At 36.5% G+C, this 18,796-nt stretch overlaps 1 protein-coding gene across 1 annotated transcript in view; it reads left to right on the forward strand.

Annotated features, from left to right (window-relative positions):
• Positions 1–18,796, forward strand: part of TM9SF3 (transmembrane 9 superfamily member 3) — a 74,085-nt gene that overhangs the window by 38,501 nt on the left and 16,788 nt on the right. The window contains exons 9-11 of the mRNA XM_065894190.1: positions 2,347–2,477; positions 15,167–15,306; positions 18,100–18,168. Coding sequence (XP_065750262.1) covers positions 2,347–2,477; positions 15,167–15,306; positions 18,100–18,168 — 340 coding nt within the window. The remainder of the gene's footprint in view (positions 1–2,346; positions 2,478–15,166; positions 15,307–18,099; positions 18,169–18,796) is intronic.

Genomic DNA, 18,796 nt, shown 5'->3' on the forward strand with positions numbered 1-18,796 from the left:
CTAAAAGTAGTAGATTAGCATATTTTAGTTTATGAATGACGGGTTGTTGAAAGACATTAAAATTATATTCCTAAGGATAGAGATTTCTTAATGTGATTTTCCCAGCCCATCCTAAGCAGTGTCGTCATTAGGGAATCCTGCCTTCTTTTAGTAGATTAGACATATTGTCTATAGGAGCTCAGAGCATTTAAAATTCCCTCAGGATATCCTGGTTTACCATGGTTTTTTTAAAAAATTGGTCCTACCAGACTTAATGTGGTGTATACCTTCAGCAGATATAGTTCTCTGGATTGCCTGAGGGAGTATCATTGCAGATTCCTGACTATTTTAGTTAGCTGTTCAGTTTCTCTGTTCTACGTCTAGATATGGGAAGTGAGTCTTAGCACACAGGTCTACCATCCTGAGGAAATAAGGATGCCTAAGGTAACTCCTACTTTGAATTTAACCTGAAAACTAGTTAGGCTAAGAATTGTACAGTTTATGACCTCCAAAAAAGTCTCCACAGCAGAAACAGATTACTCAAAACAGGAAATTTATTCATCCTTGGACATAAATTTGCTTTTAGTCCAATTGCAAATTAAGAACACCCAATCAAACTTTACTATACTTATTCTTGAAAGTTGACAGAGTTCAGACCTAAGCCTAGGAGTATCAGATCTTACCAGGAATAATCTAAAGGTTATTTTCTGATTGACAGTGCCCTGAGGAGGTCTGATCATGTCCTGATATTTTGTCTGAGCGATCCCTAAAACCAGGTGAATATAGAGGTCAGCCCAGAGAATCAAGGATTCTTCAGGTTATCTCAGGATCTGGACTACAGTGGAGCTCAAAGACTTCATACTGTCCTCAGTGCACTGGATAGTGCTCCAGACCCAATTTAAAGACCAGAGTCTCCAAGGGTGTTGGGGAACAGTAGGAAGCACAATGCAGATGTCTGGGCCACTGATTGTACCCAGTGGAACGTACGTGGGATTCTTTTTGACTGTTGGAGGGAAAGGGAGAAAGAGAGAGTTGAATATAGCTGAATATAGAATTTATTAACCCGTGTCTGAATCTGAGAAGATAATGGAAAGTGCAGGAAAAGAGAATGCTAGGAAAGAGTTGGAATTTAATAAGAGAAATAATCATTTTAATTAGTTCTTACCCTTTTTGCTTTGTTCAAATGCTGAGTATTAGTTTAGAAAGGAGGGGTTCTTGAAACGTACCTGAGAAAGAAATTAAATAGAGGCAAAAGTTCAGAATCAAGGAGTTTTTCTGCAAGAATGTCAAGATCTGGGGTAGTAATTCTATGAGACAGATGTTTGAAAAGAACTTTATATAGAAGAAAATAAAAGTTAGGGTATTGCTAGTTTTTCCTGTAGCACTTTCTGTTTGGGTCCTGTTGCTTATGGTTGTGGGGCTGAGCTTTAATAGTGATCCCATGTTAAATCTTTACATTACGTTCCTGAGCAGCATGAAGATGTGTCCCGGAGGTGTGCTTGCTCATGCGCTCTGCTGGGCTAGAAAGCTAGCTCCTGTTGTGCTTCTGGTCATTATGAACTTGATTAAAAAATTTTTGATTACATAGTTTAAAAATTCTTTCCTTGGGTTATTTAAATAATAGATTCTCAGTAAATAGAATTTTGGCAATACAAAGAGGTTCAAAGAAATAGTAAAACTTATAAATATTTAGTTCTGATTGCTGAGAGGAAGCTCATGCAACACATTCTATTGATTTTTCCTTTTGAAACATAGAAATGAATTTAAATATATGTTTATAATCATAGAGCTAAGAGTAAATTTAGGGAACGTTCACCCAGGGATTTTTAAACTTTTGTTTGTTTAAAGCAGTGTAACCCTCTTTTCAAATGAGAGCATATATGAAACTACAATGTGTGAAACTGTTGAAAATAAACTTGTTCTGTTGAAGCAGGGCTGGAGGACCTGGGCCCTTCCTTTACTGGTGACTTCATGGGCACCTCTTAGAAGCTCCAGAACTCCAAGTAACACCTAGGTGTTCAAAAACACCTTTATAGGCCAACTTGTAGCCCAGAAAGATTGAGTGGTTTACCAACGTTCACAGCGGTTCAGTGGCAGAATCAGGACAAAACACCAGAATATTTTACCATAGTTCATTGCTCTTTTCCAGTACACCCACATCAAAAGCGTGTTTCCACTAGACATACTTGAATAGTTGGACTGGTCTTTATTAGCTGTTGTTTTGAAACAGCTATTAGGATGTCAAATTTAAGTTCTTTACATTAGAATTTTAGATAATTTGGTACTAAATAACCACCTTTTAAACATTAATATATGTCTGTCTGTCTACCTAGCTCTCTGATTATTATAGTTTCCCTTTTCTTTCAGGAAGGAGATGGATAAAGCAGATGTTCATTGGTGCATTCCTCATCCCAGCTATGGTGTGTGGCACTGCCTTCTTCATCAATTTTATAGCCATTTATTACCATGCTTCGAGAGCCATTCCTTTTGGAACAATGGTGAGTTGCTTGCATCTTACCTTTAAACTGAAAGAGTGTAAGCATTCTCTAATGTGAGGCCTGCTGTCTCTCCAGAGAACCTCTTAACTAGGAGTTCTGCTATTTGCAGCCAGTCCCTACCCAGTCCTGGAAAGTTAGGTAAAGAACATTTTTTCTTGATTCTGTCAACCAATAAAGTGAAAGAACAGCTAGGGATAAACTGGTGAGTATATTTTAGAAGAATGATGACACACAAGCAACATGGGTGTTTTAATGTGGTAGGTGAGTGCAGTGGTAGGAAGTGAAGACTCTCCATAACATTTTTTTTTTTTTTGGTAGTAGTGTACTATTTTTAGAACCTTATGAAAGCATCTGTATTAATATTGATAATATATGTGCTATAGATATTAAAATCCTATCTCATATCTTACCTGTTATCACAGAGTTTGAAATGTTTTAGATTATTTAAATATATTAAAGCTAAAGCACAGAAATACTGGCGCTTTACACAGTTAACTCACAGTCTTCAGATTCTTCCTGTTGTCTTTTTACTAGAAACAACTTTAGGCCTGGAGTAGACTTTAGTCTTAATGTACACTTTGCAAACTTGCGCACATATGTACATATATGTATGCGAGTTGGAAGGTGGTTACTGCTTTTCAGAGAGGCAATTAACTTGGTTAAGGTCATACAGATAGTTAATGGCAGAACTGTAACTGGAACCCATATCTCCATCTGAATTTTAATCGTTTTGGCTTCCTTTCTATCGTATGAGAGTTATTGAATGGTTTCACAGAAATTCCAGATGATTGGTTGTTTTACAGTCCAGGTTTTTCAAAGACACCTTGCATATATATTTTTACTAAGTCTTTAATATTTTTTATTTAGGGATATTTTGCAGATTGCTTCAAAATTGAAAGCTTTTGTTTGTTTTTTGTTTTTGCAAGGCAAAGTAACTGATAAAGGTTAGGAAAGGGTAGAGTAATTAATTACATTCATTAATTAACTGGAAAAGAATTTGCTTCATAGTAGTTCCAGGCCATCAGGAAGTATATAGAGAGATTCAAGTTACTTCTTAAAGATGATCTACTGAATTAATTACTTTCATAATGTTTTAAAAATTAAAATTCTGGTTCTGTTATAATTTTTATCATAAAGTTTTGAATTTGATGTGGTGAAAATTATATGCTTTGTTTCACTAAAATTATAAATTTTACCACTGTGTAAATGGGGTTTTAAATGTTAATATTCACTGTAACTTGCCTTTAGATAATTTAATAATTACTAATTATTCAAATACAATATCATACTCTCTGCTGAGCCAGAGATGGTTTGTAAAATTGATCTTTGGCGTATAAAAGACTGGCTGTTGGTGCTTATCAGCCTCCTACAATGTCATGGTCTTAATTTGCATTCTAATTTATAATGAGGGAGTGCTGAGTGAAGGGCATTCCGCTGCCCTCAAGGTTTAATCAAGTGTGTGGTCTAACATTTTTTGCCTCTTTTTAAGAGTATCATAACTTGTTTAGAACATGAAATTTAGGAATTGTTGTGAATGTTTGACCTAGTTGTCCATTAAGTGTTTTAACTACTTAAACTTATATTTTAAGTTATTTGACTTGTTGACATTATGAAGGAAATGGTTATATATTCTCACAAACTCCATGGTTCTCAACCGTGGGTACACATTAGAGTCACTGGGGAGTTTAAAAAATTCAATGCCCAGGGCTTCATCCTATGCCAATTTATCTGTCCTGCTTTAAACCCAGTCTCTACTATTTACCTGATTCTGGTTCCCAGCATCTGAGGATGGATCTGTCAGCTGAAAAGCTCCCAGACCACATGTGTCTGAGAAGCTGGTTCTCCTACTAAAATAGCCTAGTTTGAAAATCAGAGTCTTCAGATACTCTTATATGCTCTTCCTGAGGCCTTAGCTCATTCTGTCCCCCACTCCTTTGATCTCTTGGACATTGAGCCTTTTCTCTGGTGATCTTAGCTCTGGTTCTGTTTTCTCGGAGATTCCACAATTGAAGGCTTAATCCAGCTGTAGTCATAGTGACTTCAGCCTCTGTCTTGCCCTACAGAGGCACCAGAACAATGGGGATTTTGCCCACTTGGGATCTGGAGTCTTGTCAGAATACTGCTTTTGTCCCCAGGACTAGCCCAAGATAAGATTGAAAATGGATGAAATTTGTCTCTGGACCCCAAATTCTCTGCTCATGTGTACCTGATTATACATAAAAAGCCATTAAATCCATGCCAGATTAAACTTGTTGAATAATAGTCAATCTTAGCAGGTTAATAAAGGTAAAAGAAACATAAGTAGAGGGTGGTGGTAGTAATCTCACCTAATGTCTAGTGTGCCACGCTTAAGGCATGGTTCCTAGAGAGTATTACAAAACAATGTAAGAGGGCATTTAAATGAAATTTGGGGTCGAAGACTGTTCAGAGATGAACATACCTGTTTCTGAAGTTGGTGTGTTCTGGCAGAGGTACTATACAGAGAGTCAGAGAGAGTGTACTTCAAATTAAATTGTATCTGGTAAGGTAAAACCTTTTTCCTTTGGAATTTGTTCAGAAATGATTTAGGTGTTATACCCAGAGTTTTTGGTCCTATGAGAGTTTCTTGGGAATGAGGAAGGGTTTGCCAGGATATTCTGAAAAAAACATTTTAGGCATCAAGTCTTTTGTGGGTTGTAAACCTCAGATTCTTAATTTAATGTTATTGGAGGCTTTCAAAGGACAAAGAACCAAGTTGCAGAGTTTTAAACTCAGAGGCAAGGGAGCATAGAAACTAATAAACTTTCTAATCTAAATATTATTCAGTTCCGAACGCACTGATAAATCCTTGACTTATCATACTTTATGGTTTTGTCTCTTAATGGGTAGAATAGTTGATGGAGAAGTAACAGGGGTCATGAGCCATGTAATATGTGTCATCTTGAGGTTTGTTTTAGCTTGGGAGGGGAATCATCAGAAATAGGCCCGAGGTTTTAGGAAATCAGATTTCACAAATATTTAGAGAAATGCTCTCTCATGACCCAAGTCTTGGGCCATAACTGGGCAAATGGCTTGAGAATTTGAGGTTTTCAAAAATGAAATTCATGGGGACTTCCCTGGTGGTCCAGTGGTTAAGACTGCGCTTCCACTGCATGGGGCGCAGGTTCAACCCCTGATCAGGGAACTACGATCCTGCATGCCGTGTGGCGTAACGCCCCCCCTACAAAAAAAAAGAAATTCATGATATATAATCAGAAATTAACACAATGAGGAAAAAATGGAGACAAAGAGTAATGGATACATGCTATTTTGTGATCTCTCAAAGGTTGTGAGAAGAGTACAGTATTCCTAAGTATGAAAGAATACTAAGGTCTATAAAAATAGTGTTAGAAAACCTCCGTTTCCTAACCTGAACTCTTGACAAGTGCTAAGGCTAACAAAAGGATTTTGTAAAAATATTTTGATAGCAAGACCAAAGGCTCATTACATGGGATCAGTGATGTAACAGAGTAAAAGAAGAATCGCTCTATCTCATTCTTTCTCTTTTTATTTTTCATCAAATAAAATAACCTTCAAACAAGAAAAGACAAGAGGAAATAATCCCTGATAAGAGGGAAGTGAAGCCTTAGATAAGGGGATTGATTGTACAGGAGTACCCAGCTGCCTTAGTAAGTTTAGTTGCTCATATAACTGATCTTTTAGAGATACTGAGAGATCATGATGATAAGTAATGCTTGAATAACTGTGTAAGACAGAGGCAAATTGTTTTTCTAGAAGGAAAATGAAGAAAGTGGATTCTCCCTTACAAAACACAGTGAACTTGATGTTGATGAGGCACAAGATTTTAGAATGTGTTATTAACATTTACTTTTTAAAATGAACATTAGGAGCTGTTATGGATTCATTAAAACAAAAATGCCAGAACAACTTCAGTTCCTCTCTTTGGTAGGTTTTAGCAAGACTAGAAGAACAAAGAGTATAAATAAAGTATTATATCTTGTTGGACAAGATGGAGAAATGTGGGTAGAATAGTACAGTCAGGTAAACATGTAAATAATTATAGAATTAAAGTATTGGTATGATATTACCCATAATATGTCACATACTACCTTTTAGTAGAACATGACAGATATTCTTGACTTTGACCTATTCAAATCATTGTTGATGACATATAAAGGCACAGTGATCTGATGATTAAATTGAACAAGGACATGAGATGGGTGTGGGGCAGGGACTAGTAATATGGAATGATGAAGACAGCATCTAAAATGATCTCAACTGACTGAAGTGATGTGCCATATCTAACAAGATGAGTTATAGTAAGGACGGGTACATTTGCAAATGTAAAGTACATTGTACTTTACAAAACACTTTCACACCCCTTGTCTCACCTGGTTTTCAGAAGAACTCAAAGAGATAGAGATAGTGGTATGCATTATCCCGCTTTTACCAAGCAAAAAACTAGGATTCAGTTTTTCAGTTAAAGTCACATTTTCTTTGTTGTGGTACTGGTGGTGGTGATGATCTGTTTTAGTTTTTTTTTCTTTTTTTCCTTTCTGCCCCGAATTCAGATTTATGCCGAGAGCAGTGAATGAAGAATGTTTTATGCCTTTTTTTGGTCTGTATGTTTTTACAGCTGTATTGAGGTATAATTAACATATGATAAATTGTATCTATTTAAAGTGTGGCAAGCTTTGATATATGTATATATTTGGGAAACAGTCACCACAATTTTAAAAAGTCCAGAAATTTTGTTATATACCTTTGTAATTTATCCCTTTTTCCTCCTCCTTCCTTCCCTCTTTCTTTTTTTAATCTATATATCTATTTATTTATTTATTTATTTTTGGCTGTGTTGGGTCTTCGTTGCTGCGTGTGGGCTTTCTCTGATTGCTGCAAGCAGGGGCTGCTCTTTGTTGCGGTGCGCAGGCTTCTCATTGCGGTGGCTTCTCTTTGTTGCGGAGCACGGGCTCTAGGCGCGTGGACTTTGGTAGTTGTGGCACGTGGGCTCAGTAGTTGTGGCGTGCAGGCTCAGTAGTTGTGGTGCACGGGTGTAGTTGCTCTGTGGCATGTGGGATCTTCCCGGACCAGGGCTTGAACCCGTGTCCCTTGCATTGGCAGGCGGATTCTTAACCACTGTGCCACCAGGGAAGTCCCTCTCTTTCTTTCTTTCCTTTTTCTTTTTTTTACTTTAAAAATTTTCTTTTTCCCTTCCCTTTTTCATTCTCAGGTAACCACCGGTCTGCTCTCTGTCATCTTAGATTAGTTTGCATTACCTAGAATTTCATATAAGTAGACTCACACAGTGTATGATCTTTTTTTGGTCTTTTTTCACTCAGAAAATTATTTTAAAAATCTCTTGATGTTGTTGCATATATTAATAATTTTGTTCCTTTGTATTGCTCAGTAGTATTTTATTGTAAGGGAAGTACCACAGTTTGTTTATCCACTTACCCAGTAATGAACTTTTGAATTGTTTTCAGTTTTTGGCTATTACATACAAATCAAGCTGCTGTGAGTATTCATATGTAAATCTTTGTGTGGACATATTTTTTGATTCTCTTGGATAAATAACTACAGTGGAATGACTGAGTCATATTATAGCTTAACTTTTCAAGAAACTATCAAACTTTCCCAAAGTGGTTTTGCCATTTTACATTCCCACTAGCATTGTATTTATAAGAGTTCCAGTTGCTTCACATTATCTCCAGTACTTGATATGGTCAGTCTTTTTAATTTTAGCCATTATAGTGGAAGTGTAGTGTTGTCTCATTGTGGTTTAAATTTGCATTTCCCTAATGACTAATGTTGAAGATATTTTTGTGTACTTATTTGCCATCCATATATATTCTTTAATGAATGTTTAAATCTTTTGCTTATTTTTTATAGCTTGTCTTGTTGAATGGTAAGAGTTCTTTATATATTGTAGATACTAGTCCTTTGTCTTATATGTAGCTTGCAAGTATATTCTCCCATTTTGTGGCCTGTCTTTTCATTCTCTCAAGAGTATCTTTTTTTTTTTTTTGATGGTTTTGCCCCACATCTGCTTGATATTAATTGGGCAAGTTGGAGACATGCTTTTTTTTTTTTAATTAATTAATTTATTTTTGGCTGCGTTGGGTCTTTGTTGCTGCACGCAGGCTTTCTCTAGTTGTGGCGAGCAGGAGCTAGTCTTCATTGTGGTGTGCAGGCTTCTCATTGCGGTGGCTTCTCTTTGTTGTGGAGCACGGGCTCTAGGTGCGTGGGCTTCAGTAGTTGTGGCACGCAGGCTCAGTAGCTGTGGCTGTTGGGCTCTAGAGCTCAGGCTCAGTAGTTGTGGCGCACAGGCTTAGTTGCTCCATGGCATGTGGGATCTTCCCAGACCAGGGCTCGAACCTGTGTCCCCTGCATTGGTAGGCGGATTCTCAACCACTGCGCCACCAGGGAAATCCAAGGGTATCTTTTGAAGAGCAAAAGTTATTAATTTTGAAGTCCAATTTATTGATTTTTTTCCTTTTATGATTTGTGCTTTTCTGTCCTTTTTAAGAAATCTTTTGCCAAATCAAAGATCAGTAAGTTTTCCTCATATGTTTTCTTCTAGAAATTTTATAGTTTTCGCTCTGAAATATAGGTCTATGATCCATTTGTAGTTAATTTTATATATTGTACGAGTTAAGGGTCAAGGGTTTTGTTTTGTTTTGTTTTGCTTATGGCTCTTCATTTGTTCTAGCACCATTTGTTGAAAAGATTACTCTTTCTCCACTGATTTCCCTTAGCACTTTTATTGATAATCAATTGACCACGTATCTATGTGGATCTATTTCTGAACTTTTTTTTCTGTTGCATTGATTAATTTGTTTTTTTGGGTTTTTTTGATGCCAGTATCACACTGTCTTGATTATTGTAGCTTTACAGTAAGTCTTGAAATCAGTTCTTTTTCAGAGTTGTTTTGGATTTTTTAGGTTCTTTGCATTTGCATGTTAAGTTTAGAATCGGCTTGTCAATTTCTACAAAAAACCCTGAGGTTTTGATTAGGATTGCATTAAAGCTATGGATCAATTTGGGAAGAATTCACATCTTAACATTATATTAAGTCTTTTGATTAATGAACACAGTATATCTCTTGACTTATTTAGGTATCTTTACTTTTTCTTTGTAATGTTTTATAGATTTTAATATTTAGGTTTTGTACAGCTTTTATTGAAATTACCCCTAAGTATTTCATATTTTTTATGCTATTTGTAAATGGTATTTTTTAAATTAAAAATTCTGATGCTTGTTGCTAGTGTATAGAAAAACAGTTGATTTTTGCATGTTGGCTTTGCATCCTGCACCTTTGCTAAACTCACTTATTAGTTCTAATTTCTTTTTTGTAGATTCCTGAAGATTTTTTTTACATAGATTATCATGTTGTCTGAGAATAAAGACAATTTTATTTCTACCTTTCTAATCTGTATGCCTTGTATTTCTTTTTTTTGCCTATTGCACTGGCTAGAACCTCCAGTACAATGTTGAATAGAAGAGGTGAGACCAGACTTCTTCTCTTGTTCCCAATCTTAGGGGGAAAGTATTCAGTCTTGTGCCATCAAGAAATATTGCCTGTAGTTTTTTCATAGATGTCCTTAATCAAGTTGATGAAGTTCCCCTCTATTCCTAGTTTGCTGAGTTTGTTTTATTGTGAAGGGAGGTTGGCTCTTGCAATGATTTTTTCTGCACCTTTTGAGATGATCTATGATTTTCCTCTTTTTAGTCTGATAATATGGTGAACTGCATTGATTGATTATTGAATCTTAAACCAATCTTGCATTCCTTTGACAAACCTCAGTTTGTAATATAGCTGGATTCCATTTGCTAAAATTTGTTGCTTTTTGTTTTGAACCTATATTTATGAGAAATACTGATCTGCAACTTTCCTATAATGTCTTTTTTTATGGTTTTGGTATCAGGATAATGCTAGCATTATAGAATAAGTTTTTAACTTCAACTTGAAGTTGCCCAAGAAACAGAATGGGGAGTTATTAATTAGCATGTTGAAAATAGCTATAAAATAGATAGGCTTCTTATAAGCATTTGTGTTTACGTTGGCAATGTCCTGATTGTTAGGTTGATTATTGTCGACATGCTTAAATTGAAGCTAAATAATTTTTATATAGAAGCAAAGGCATAAAATGTATAAGGTAGAAAAGGAGTCATAAAAATTGCCTACTCTGAGCAAGTGTCAAGGAAATGCGTAAACGTAATGACTGACAAGATGATATATTTTCTGAGAATCACCTTACCCATGAGCAGTTACTGTCTATCATCCTCAGTAAAATTTATATCCTTTAGTATTCCATAATAGCCCATCTCAGGCTGCCTTTTCCCTTTCCATTCCACTCACACCACAGATTTCCTTAGAAGGCCAGTCTGGAAATAAAGATAGAATAATAGTCACATTCTTAGTCTGTGACTGAGGTTGAGAATAGTTGACCAGTTGGTACATCTTTGGCGTGTTAAGCAGTGATAGGCAGTACTTGTTTCTATCTTGTTCTCATTGTAGCTAGGGGAGGCCCTCAACCTGGAGTGAGTCCTTCCTTCCCCCGTCCCTGTTTTCACTTTTCATTGGTCCATGAACAGAGGCTAGGAAGCTCTAGGGGTGGGCCCTGTATTAGTTTGAGTTCCAGGGTTTTCACCAGTGTATTAGACTAATGGTTTTTTAACTCTTAGTTGTTAAATTGCATTTTAAACGAAAGCTTAATGCAGAAGCCCAATAAAGAAAACAGATACAAGCTTGATTCTGTTAGTATAAATTTTGCAAATTCAGTTTTTTTAGCATTCTAAATTTAATGAGAGCAATAAAGTTGCGATGAATGCAGATTTAATACCAAGGGGTACAGGTAACATTCTTCTTCAGTAACCAGTTTGTTTGGTTGAATATCAGTATTGAGAAAAATCCTGACTTCTCGGATAATTTCGTTCCATGTGACTTTTTTTTTTTTTTTTTAATAGCTTGCCTTGCAGTCTCAGTATTTTTCAAGTAAAGTCATCTAGAACTTGGACATAAAGGAGTAGGAAATTGGTTTCACAGTTCAGTCACTAACAGTTTCTAACAAACTGCTCACATTTTTTATCATGTATTAAAAAGTCAGGAAAAGGGGAAAACATTAAATGCTAAACAGTTGATATTGTCTTGATGAGACCGTTTATAGGTTCCTTTGTTGACTGCTGTTATGCTTTGATTAAGCACACAAGGCAAGATATGCCCTCATTTCACCTGCCACTTAATTGCTTGTGACATGCATGTGCTGTAGTGCATTTGCTTGTAAAGCTTTTAGTGAGCAAGTATGTGCAGGCCTGAATTGGGTCGGGGTGGAGGATGGGGAGGGAGAACAAAAGACCAGTGTAGCATTACAAGCCTTCCTAATCAATGACACGTTTACTGTGAGTCCAAATATATACACAGAGATAGCAGGAGAAACTTTATTCTGAGGTTTGCATGAAAATGAGTTGATTGTGGTATCTCCAGCTATTAATATTTGGTATAGAACTAATTTGAGTGTGTATATTTTTATTACACTTAAAAATATTATTTAAAAAAAACTATTTTCAAAAGGATATTCAAATCAAATGCTTGTGGAATTCCTGAAACTCTTCAGCAGGACCTGAGGTTCTGTGGAACAGTTTGAAGACCACTCTGCTAGACCATTGTCATTCCACATAGGAATGTTTTCTCCAGCTTCTCTTCAATCCTTATCTGAAATTAGAATTCTGGTAAATTAAGGGGAAAATACATAGGTCTCTATCACAGTGTGTTAATATTTATGAGTTTTATATGCTTAATGAGAGCAAAATAATAATTTAAAAAGCAATCAACAATGAATAACAAAAATTGAGACAGAATTCACCCCCCAAATATGAGGTATGTATAATTCACAATATATCGTAGTATTTAAAATATCTTTAAAATGTCTGCTTATTTTTATGTTTCACATATTCTTGTTATTTATATGGGCAAAAATTCATATTCTTTAATTATTTATTTATTTATTATTATTATTTTTTTGTGGTACACGGGCCTCTCACTGTTGTGGCCTCTCGCGTTGCGGAGCACAGGCTCTGGACGCACAGGCTCAGCGGCCATGGCTCATGGGCCCAGCCGCTCTGCAGCACACGGGATCCTCCCAGACCGGGGCACGAACCCGTGTCCCCTGCATTGGCAGGCAGACTGTCAACCACTGCGCCACCAGGGAAGCCCAGAAATTCATATTATTAACAGGTCTAAACTGAGACACCAATGATTTGCCTTCCTAAGTCTGAGCTTTAAAATGGAATTTCAGAACTCTCTTAACTCTCATACATTTATACAAGTTTTACCTGAAAGGAAGATGATAATACTCCTTGGCTTGTTTAACACACACAAGCACACATAAGGATATAATGAAGATGCAGAGTTTTCACAATGTTGCTTCAAAATAGATTCTTTCCTTCTCATGTGATCACTGTGAATTTTCTACCCCACACCTCTTCATTTCTCTCAGTCAGTTTCTTCACAGTTTTCATTCAGCTTTTCTCTCACTTTTAATTTTTTTTCCCATCAAGGTACATTTTATTGAGTTTTTTAAAAATTTAATTTAACTTTTTTTATATACAGCATGTTCTTATTAGTCATCAATTTTAAACTCATCAGTTATATACATGTCAATCCCAATCGCCCAGTTCAGCACACCACCATCTCCACCCTCCCTGTGGCTTTCCTCCCTTGGTGTCCATACATTTGTTCTCTACACCTGTGTCTCAACTTCTGCCCTGGAAACCGGTTCATCTATACCATTTTTCTAGGTTCCACATACATGTGTTAATATACGATATTTGTTTTTCTCTTTCTGACTTACTTTGCTCTGTATGACAGTCTCTAGATCCATCCACATCTCCACAAATGACTCAATTTCGTTCCTTTTTAGGGCTGAGTAATATTCCATTGTATATATGTACCACAACAATTTTTTAATTAATTTATTTTATATTTATTTTTGGCCGCATTGGGTCTTTGTTGCTGTGTACGGGCTTTCTCTAGTTGTGGTGAGAGGAGGCTACTCTTTGTTGCAGTGCATGGGCTTCTCATTGTGGTGGCTTCTCTTGTTGTGGAGCACTGGCTCTAGGCACACGGGCTTCAGTAGTTGCAGCACATGGGCTCAGTAGTTGTGGCTCCTGGGCTGTAGAGCGCAGGCTCAGTAGTTGTGGCTCACGGGGTTAGTTGCTCCGCGGCATGTGGGATCTTCCCAGACCAGGGCTCGAACCCGTGTCCCCTGCATTGGCAGGCGGATTCTTAACCACTGCGCCACCAGGGAAGTCCCTGTACCACAACTTCTTTATCCATTTGTCTGTCGATGAGCATTTAGGTTGCTTCCATGACCTGGCTATTGTAAATAGTGCTGCAATGAACATTGGGGTGCATGTGTCTTTTTTGAATTATGGTTTTCTCTGGGTATATGCCCAGTAGTGGGATTGCTGGATCATATGGTAATTCTGTTTCTAGTTTTTTAAGGAACCTTCATACTGTTCTCCATAGTGGCTGTGTCAATTTACATTCCCACCAACAGTGCAAGAGGGTTCCCTTTTCTCCACACCCTCTCCAGCATTTGTGGTTTGTAGATTTTCTGATGATGCCCATTCTAACTGGTGTGAGGTGATACCTCACTGTAGTTTTGATTTGCATTTCTGTAATAATTAGTGATGTTGAGCAGCTTTTCATGTGCTTCTTGGCCATCTGTATGTCTTCTTTGTAGAAATGTCTGTTAAGGTCTTCTGCCCATGTTTGGATTAGGTTGTTTATTTCTTTAATATTGAGCTGCATCTCACTTTTACTTTTGATTTATTAGAACCCCAAAATGTATAATTGAAAGAGATCTTAGAGGTGATTCAGTCCTATTCCAGTTTTAGAAGTTCAGAGTGAAATAATCCTAACCAGATGCTGGCTGGAAAAGAGCTTGAGTGTGTCTCCTTGAGTGTACAGATAAAGAAAAAAAAAAAAATCACAAAAATAAATTTATTTATTTATTAACTAACCACTTTGGTTCTAGAATCTCTGTGTGGTCTTCCTTGTAACTTTAGACTTTGAATTACTAATTGGCAGAAAAATACTCATTATTTTAGTAATACACATATGTACATAAATAGTGATATTCTTCTATTTTTAAGATCCTAAGGCATTGTAGAATAGAAATGAGCAGACAGATTGAGACAGGCAGATCTGAATTGAAATCTTAGTTCGGCCACCTACTAATTGTGTGATCATGGGAAGTTACTTAGCCTCTCTTAAATCTCATTTTCTTCATCTGTAAAGTAGAAAAATAACATGTATAAAGGTCCTTGTGCATATTAGGAGCTCAATGAAGTGTAGGCAAGTAAATAAGTTGGTTATAATGATAAAAGATAAAGGATATGTTAAAAGCATGACAGCTGAAAGTGAAAAGAGAGGAATAAAGGACTGTAGTAGGGACAGTATGGAAGAATAGGAAAAATTGGGAACTACAGTAGGTAGGAAACAGTTCAACTTGTATTTAGTTTTATTCTAAAGCACATTCTTTTCCTATTGCCATTAGTATATATTCTGCACAATTTTAACCCATATTGAACTTAAACATTTTCTCTTGTGATCAAATTGTATTTAAATTTTTAAGTGTCGTTTTTACTTGTTTTTATTAGTGTTATTGTTCTCTGAGTAATCACACATATTTTAATTTAATTTACAGGTGGCCGTTTGTTGCATCTGTTTTTTTGTTATCCTTCCTCTAAATCTTGTTGGTACAATACTTGGCCGAAATCTGTCAGGTCAACCGAACTTTCCGTGTCGTGTCAATGCAGTGCCTCGTCCCATACCAGAGAAAAAATGGTAAAGAGAATGCTAAATTTTATGTGATTGCTTCTCACAATATATAAATTCCTAAGGCTATTATGTATACATAATTTTTAGAATTGGCATGTATTTATAAGTTTAAACTTAAGAATTTGTCTTTTTACTTTTTCCTTCAATTTATATTGCTAGAGGTAGTAATAAATGATATGCTTATTTCACTTTTTTGAATATTGGTGCCATTTACAGAGAAATCAAATGCTTTGGTAAGTACACTAGTGCTAGGGTGGGACCTAAAGCGGCAGCCGTTGTATAACTGCAGTCTATAAACCAGATTTGACCTGCTGCCTGTTTTTATAAATAAAATTTTGTTGGAATATAGCCATGCCTGTTGACATATTGTCTGTCACTGCTTTTACAGGGTGGCATCAAAGTTGAGTAGTTATGACAGAGACCATATCACCTGCAAAACCTGAAATACTTACTATCTGAACCTTTACAGAAAAAGATTGCCAACCCCTGGCTTCTAATTTCACTTTCCTTTCCAGATATTTTATTATTTGAAACAACATTGACTTATAGCCATAGATTTTGTATCAATTGAGAGAGGAATTAGTAGTGAGACCAATTATAACTTATTGACCTATGTTCTTTACCTTCACTTCTGGGATAGTATAGAATCTCTCAAATACATTTTTCACATTTTATGCACAAAATGTATTTTTGAGGATCTCCCATAATTCAAGATTTAATCCTGACAGAGGATGACAGGTATTTCTGTTTAACAGCTAGAGCGATTCTTCTATTGCAATAGTGTAAGCATAGTTTATAGTTCATTTGACCGTTCAGCTTTGAAATAGTGATTCTTGATGGATTTTTAACTTGAGGTGGTTTGTATTTTTTCAACTTTTGGACATAAAATGAGATGTTACTAATATGTTTATATTTCTAATTTTCATAATTCAAATTTGAACAAAATGTGAACTCATTATATGTTTTGCTTTTTAAGATTAGTAAATTGAGGACTTCCCCAGCAGTCCAGTGGTTAAGACTCCACCCTTCCACTGCAAGGGGTGCGGGTCCGATCCCTAGTGAGGGAACTAAGATCCCATGTGCCGCATGGCGCAGCCAAAAATAAATAAATAAAAAATAAAATAAAATAAAATTAGTAAATTGAACGTTTTAGTGCTGATTTATGCTATTCTGCATTCTTTATTTTCCTAATTCTTACTTGCAGACATAAATAGAACAGTCTTACTGTACATTTGTTTTATTCCCCATCTCATAAGAATAGCTATATGGTAGACTCTACATATTCATAATAAGGGATATATATTGAAAAGCCTCCATTCCTAGATATTTTGCTATATTGTAAGTATAACTTATGTTTAAATAATTATATAGTCTTTTGTAGACTTGGAGGTATGTAGACATTTGCAGAAGTGGAGGCTGAATAAAATAGCCCCGTAGTATAAAGGAGAATGATCTGTTCTAGTCCTAGGAATTGTCCATGTTCTTTTTCTCTAGGATTGGTGCTTATGAGAACTTCTGTAGTCTGTTTTTTAAAGTCAGTTTTATCTTCAAATCAAGATTAGACTGTTAAGGCTCATTGATAGCCTAACGTTTGTTCCTTTACCCATTACTGGGGAGGATAAGGTTAAAGGAAAAGCATAGAAATCACAAAAGTTCCTCTGGGTCACTAGGGCTGGTGAAGGAGAGGAAGGAGCAACACGCGACCTTGCTAATAACCATGGGTCACATTTAGGTGTAGGAAGGCTCGCGTGTCTCTTCATTTTCTTTATATAGTTGTATGGGAACCAAAATCTGAATACTAGATCTGGCGGGCATGTCATTTTTAACCTCTGTGGATCTTGGCTTTCTATAAAAGGAGGAAAGAAGACTAGACTTAAAAATTTTTTTTTTCGGCTCTCAAACTCATTTTCTTCTCAGTTTTGTAGTCTGTTCATTTCAGGAATAGTAGTTTACTATCTTTTATGTGCCACATACTGTTCTGGACACTGGGAATACCTAGATGAATAGCTTCTGCATGCCAGGGTTTATAATCTAGTGAGGTATTTAATTAGACAGTACAGTATAGTGTGGTAAGTGCTGCCATGGAGTTACGTTCAAGAGACAGTGGAAGAACCCACCTCTTCTTGGGAGACCCGAGAAAGGCTTTATGGGGCGAACACTTGAGTCAGTGCTCGCAGGAGAGAACCGTGAGACAAGGGAAGGCATTGCAGGTGGAGAATTACCGATTGCAATCAGTAAGTGTTGAGTGAATGAATGAGGTTTGAATTTTATTTTTTATTCATTCTTTAACTCCTTTTATAACTCAGAACCCATAATACCTTAATTGTGTGATTCATAGGAGAACAAGTTACTGAGCCAAGGAAAGCATGAGCAAAGAGATTGGCAAGGCCACAATTTGGGAAACATTATTTCAGATGCAGGGGGTGGTCTCAAGACTTTTCTTTCCCTATGGCTTTCTGTAAGGTAAATGACGAAAATTTTTAGAAGTTACTGAAAAGTATAGAACAAGAGCAAATACTCATAGTTTTTCTTGAGTTCTGCCAGTCGCAAGTATTTGTGTTCCACAAGTTCTTATCTCGGCCTTTAATGCCCAAAAGAATTTTGACTATAACCTATGGCTAATTTGAAGTCCCCTCTCAGTATTGTGCCTCTTTGAATTTTTGGTTTTCTGTTTACTGGTTTGTTTCTATCCTTTAGATTATTTTTAAGTACCAAGCATCTGATTTCTATTATCAGGGTTTATATAATATAATGTGGAAATCATACTAGAAGTTTACTGTTAATTTTAATATTTTCCAGGTTCATGGAGCCTGCCGTTATTGTTTGCCTGGGAGGAATTTTACCTTTTGGCTCAATCTTTATTGAAATGTAAGTTTTTGCAATGTATTTATGTTTTGGGGGATTTCATTATAATAAGAAAATTTAGGAGTTAGGATAGGTGTAGAATCATCAGATGGGCAGGCATCTAACAGAGTTAGTTTGTTAAGTCCATGCTTCTAGAAAGGGGTCTATGTAGTCTGTCAAAAGGTGGTTTTTGGGCTTCCCTGGTGGCGCAGTGGTTGAGAGTCCGCCTGCCGATGCAGGGGACACAGGTTTGTGCCCTGGTCCGGGAAGATCCCACATGCCGCAGAGCGGCTGGGCCTGTGAGCCATGGCCGCTGAGCCTGCGTGTCTGGAGCCTGTGCTCCGCGACGGGAGAGGCCGCAACAGGGAGAGGCCCGCGTACCGCAAAAAAAAAAAAAAAAAAGTGGTTTTCTGCTTTGTTCTCAAATATTCAGGTGAAGCTTATACTGTTTTTGTATTGTGTTCTAGACCTTTCTCACCAAACAGGAGATCTTAGAAATCAAAGCATGCATGCTAGAGAATGCATACATGTCAGGCCAGCCTTTGATCAGCTACATGATATAAGAAATTACTGATTTTTATTTTTAAAATATTTCTAAGGGGCCAGGGAACTAGGTAAACCATTACCTACCAGTTAGTCAAGATCCTGACAT

The sequence above is a fragment of the Phocoena phocoena genome, chromosome 16, assembly GCF_963924675.1.
Source record: "Phocoena phocoena chromosome 16, mPhoPho1.1, whole genome shotgun sequence".
NCBI lineage: Eukaryota > Metazoa > Chordata > Mammalia > Artiodactyla > Phocoenidae > Phocoena > Phocoena phocoena.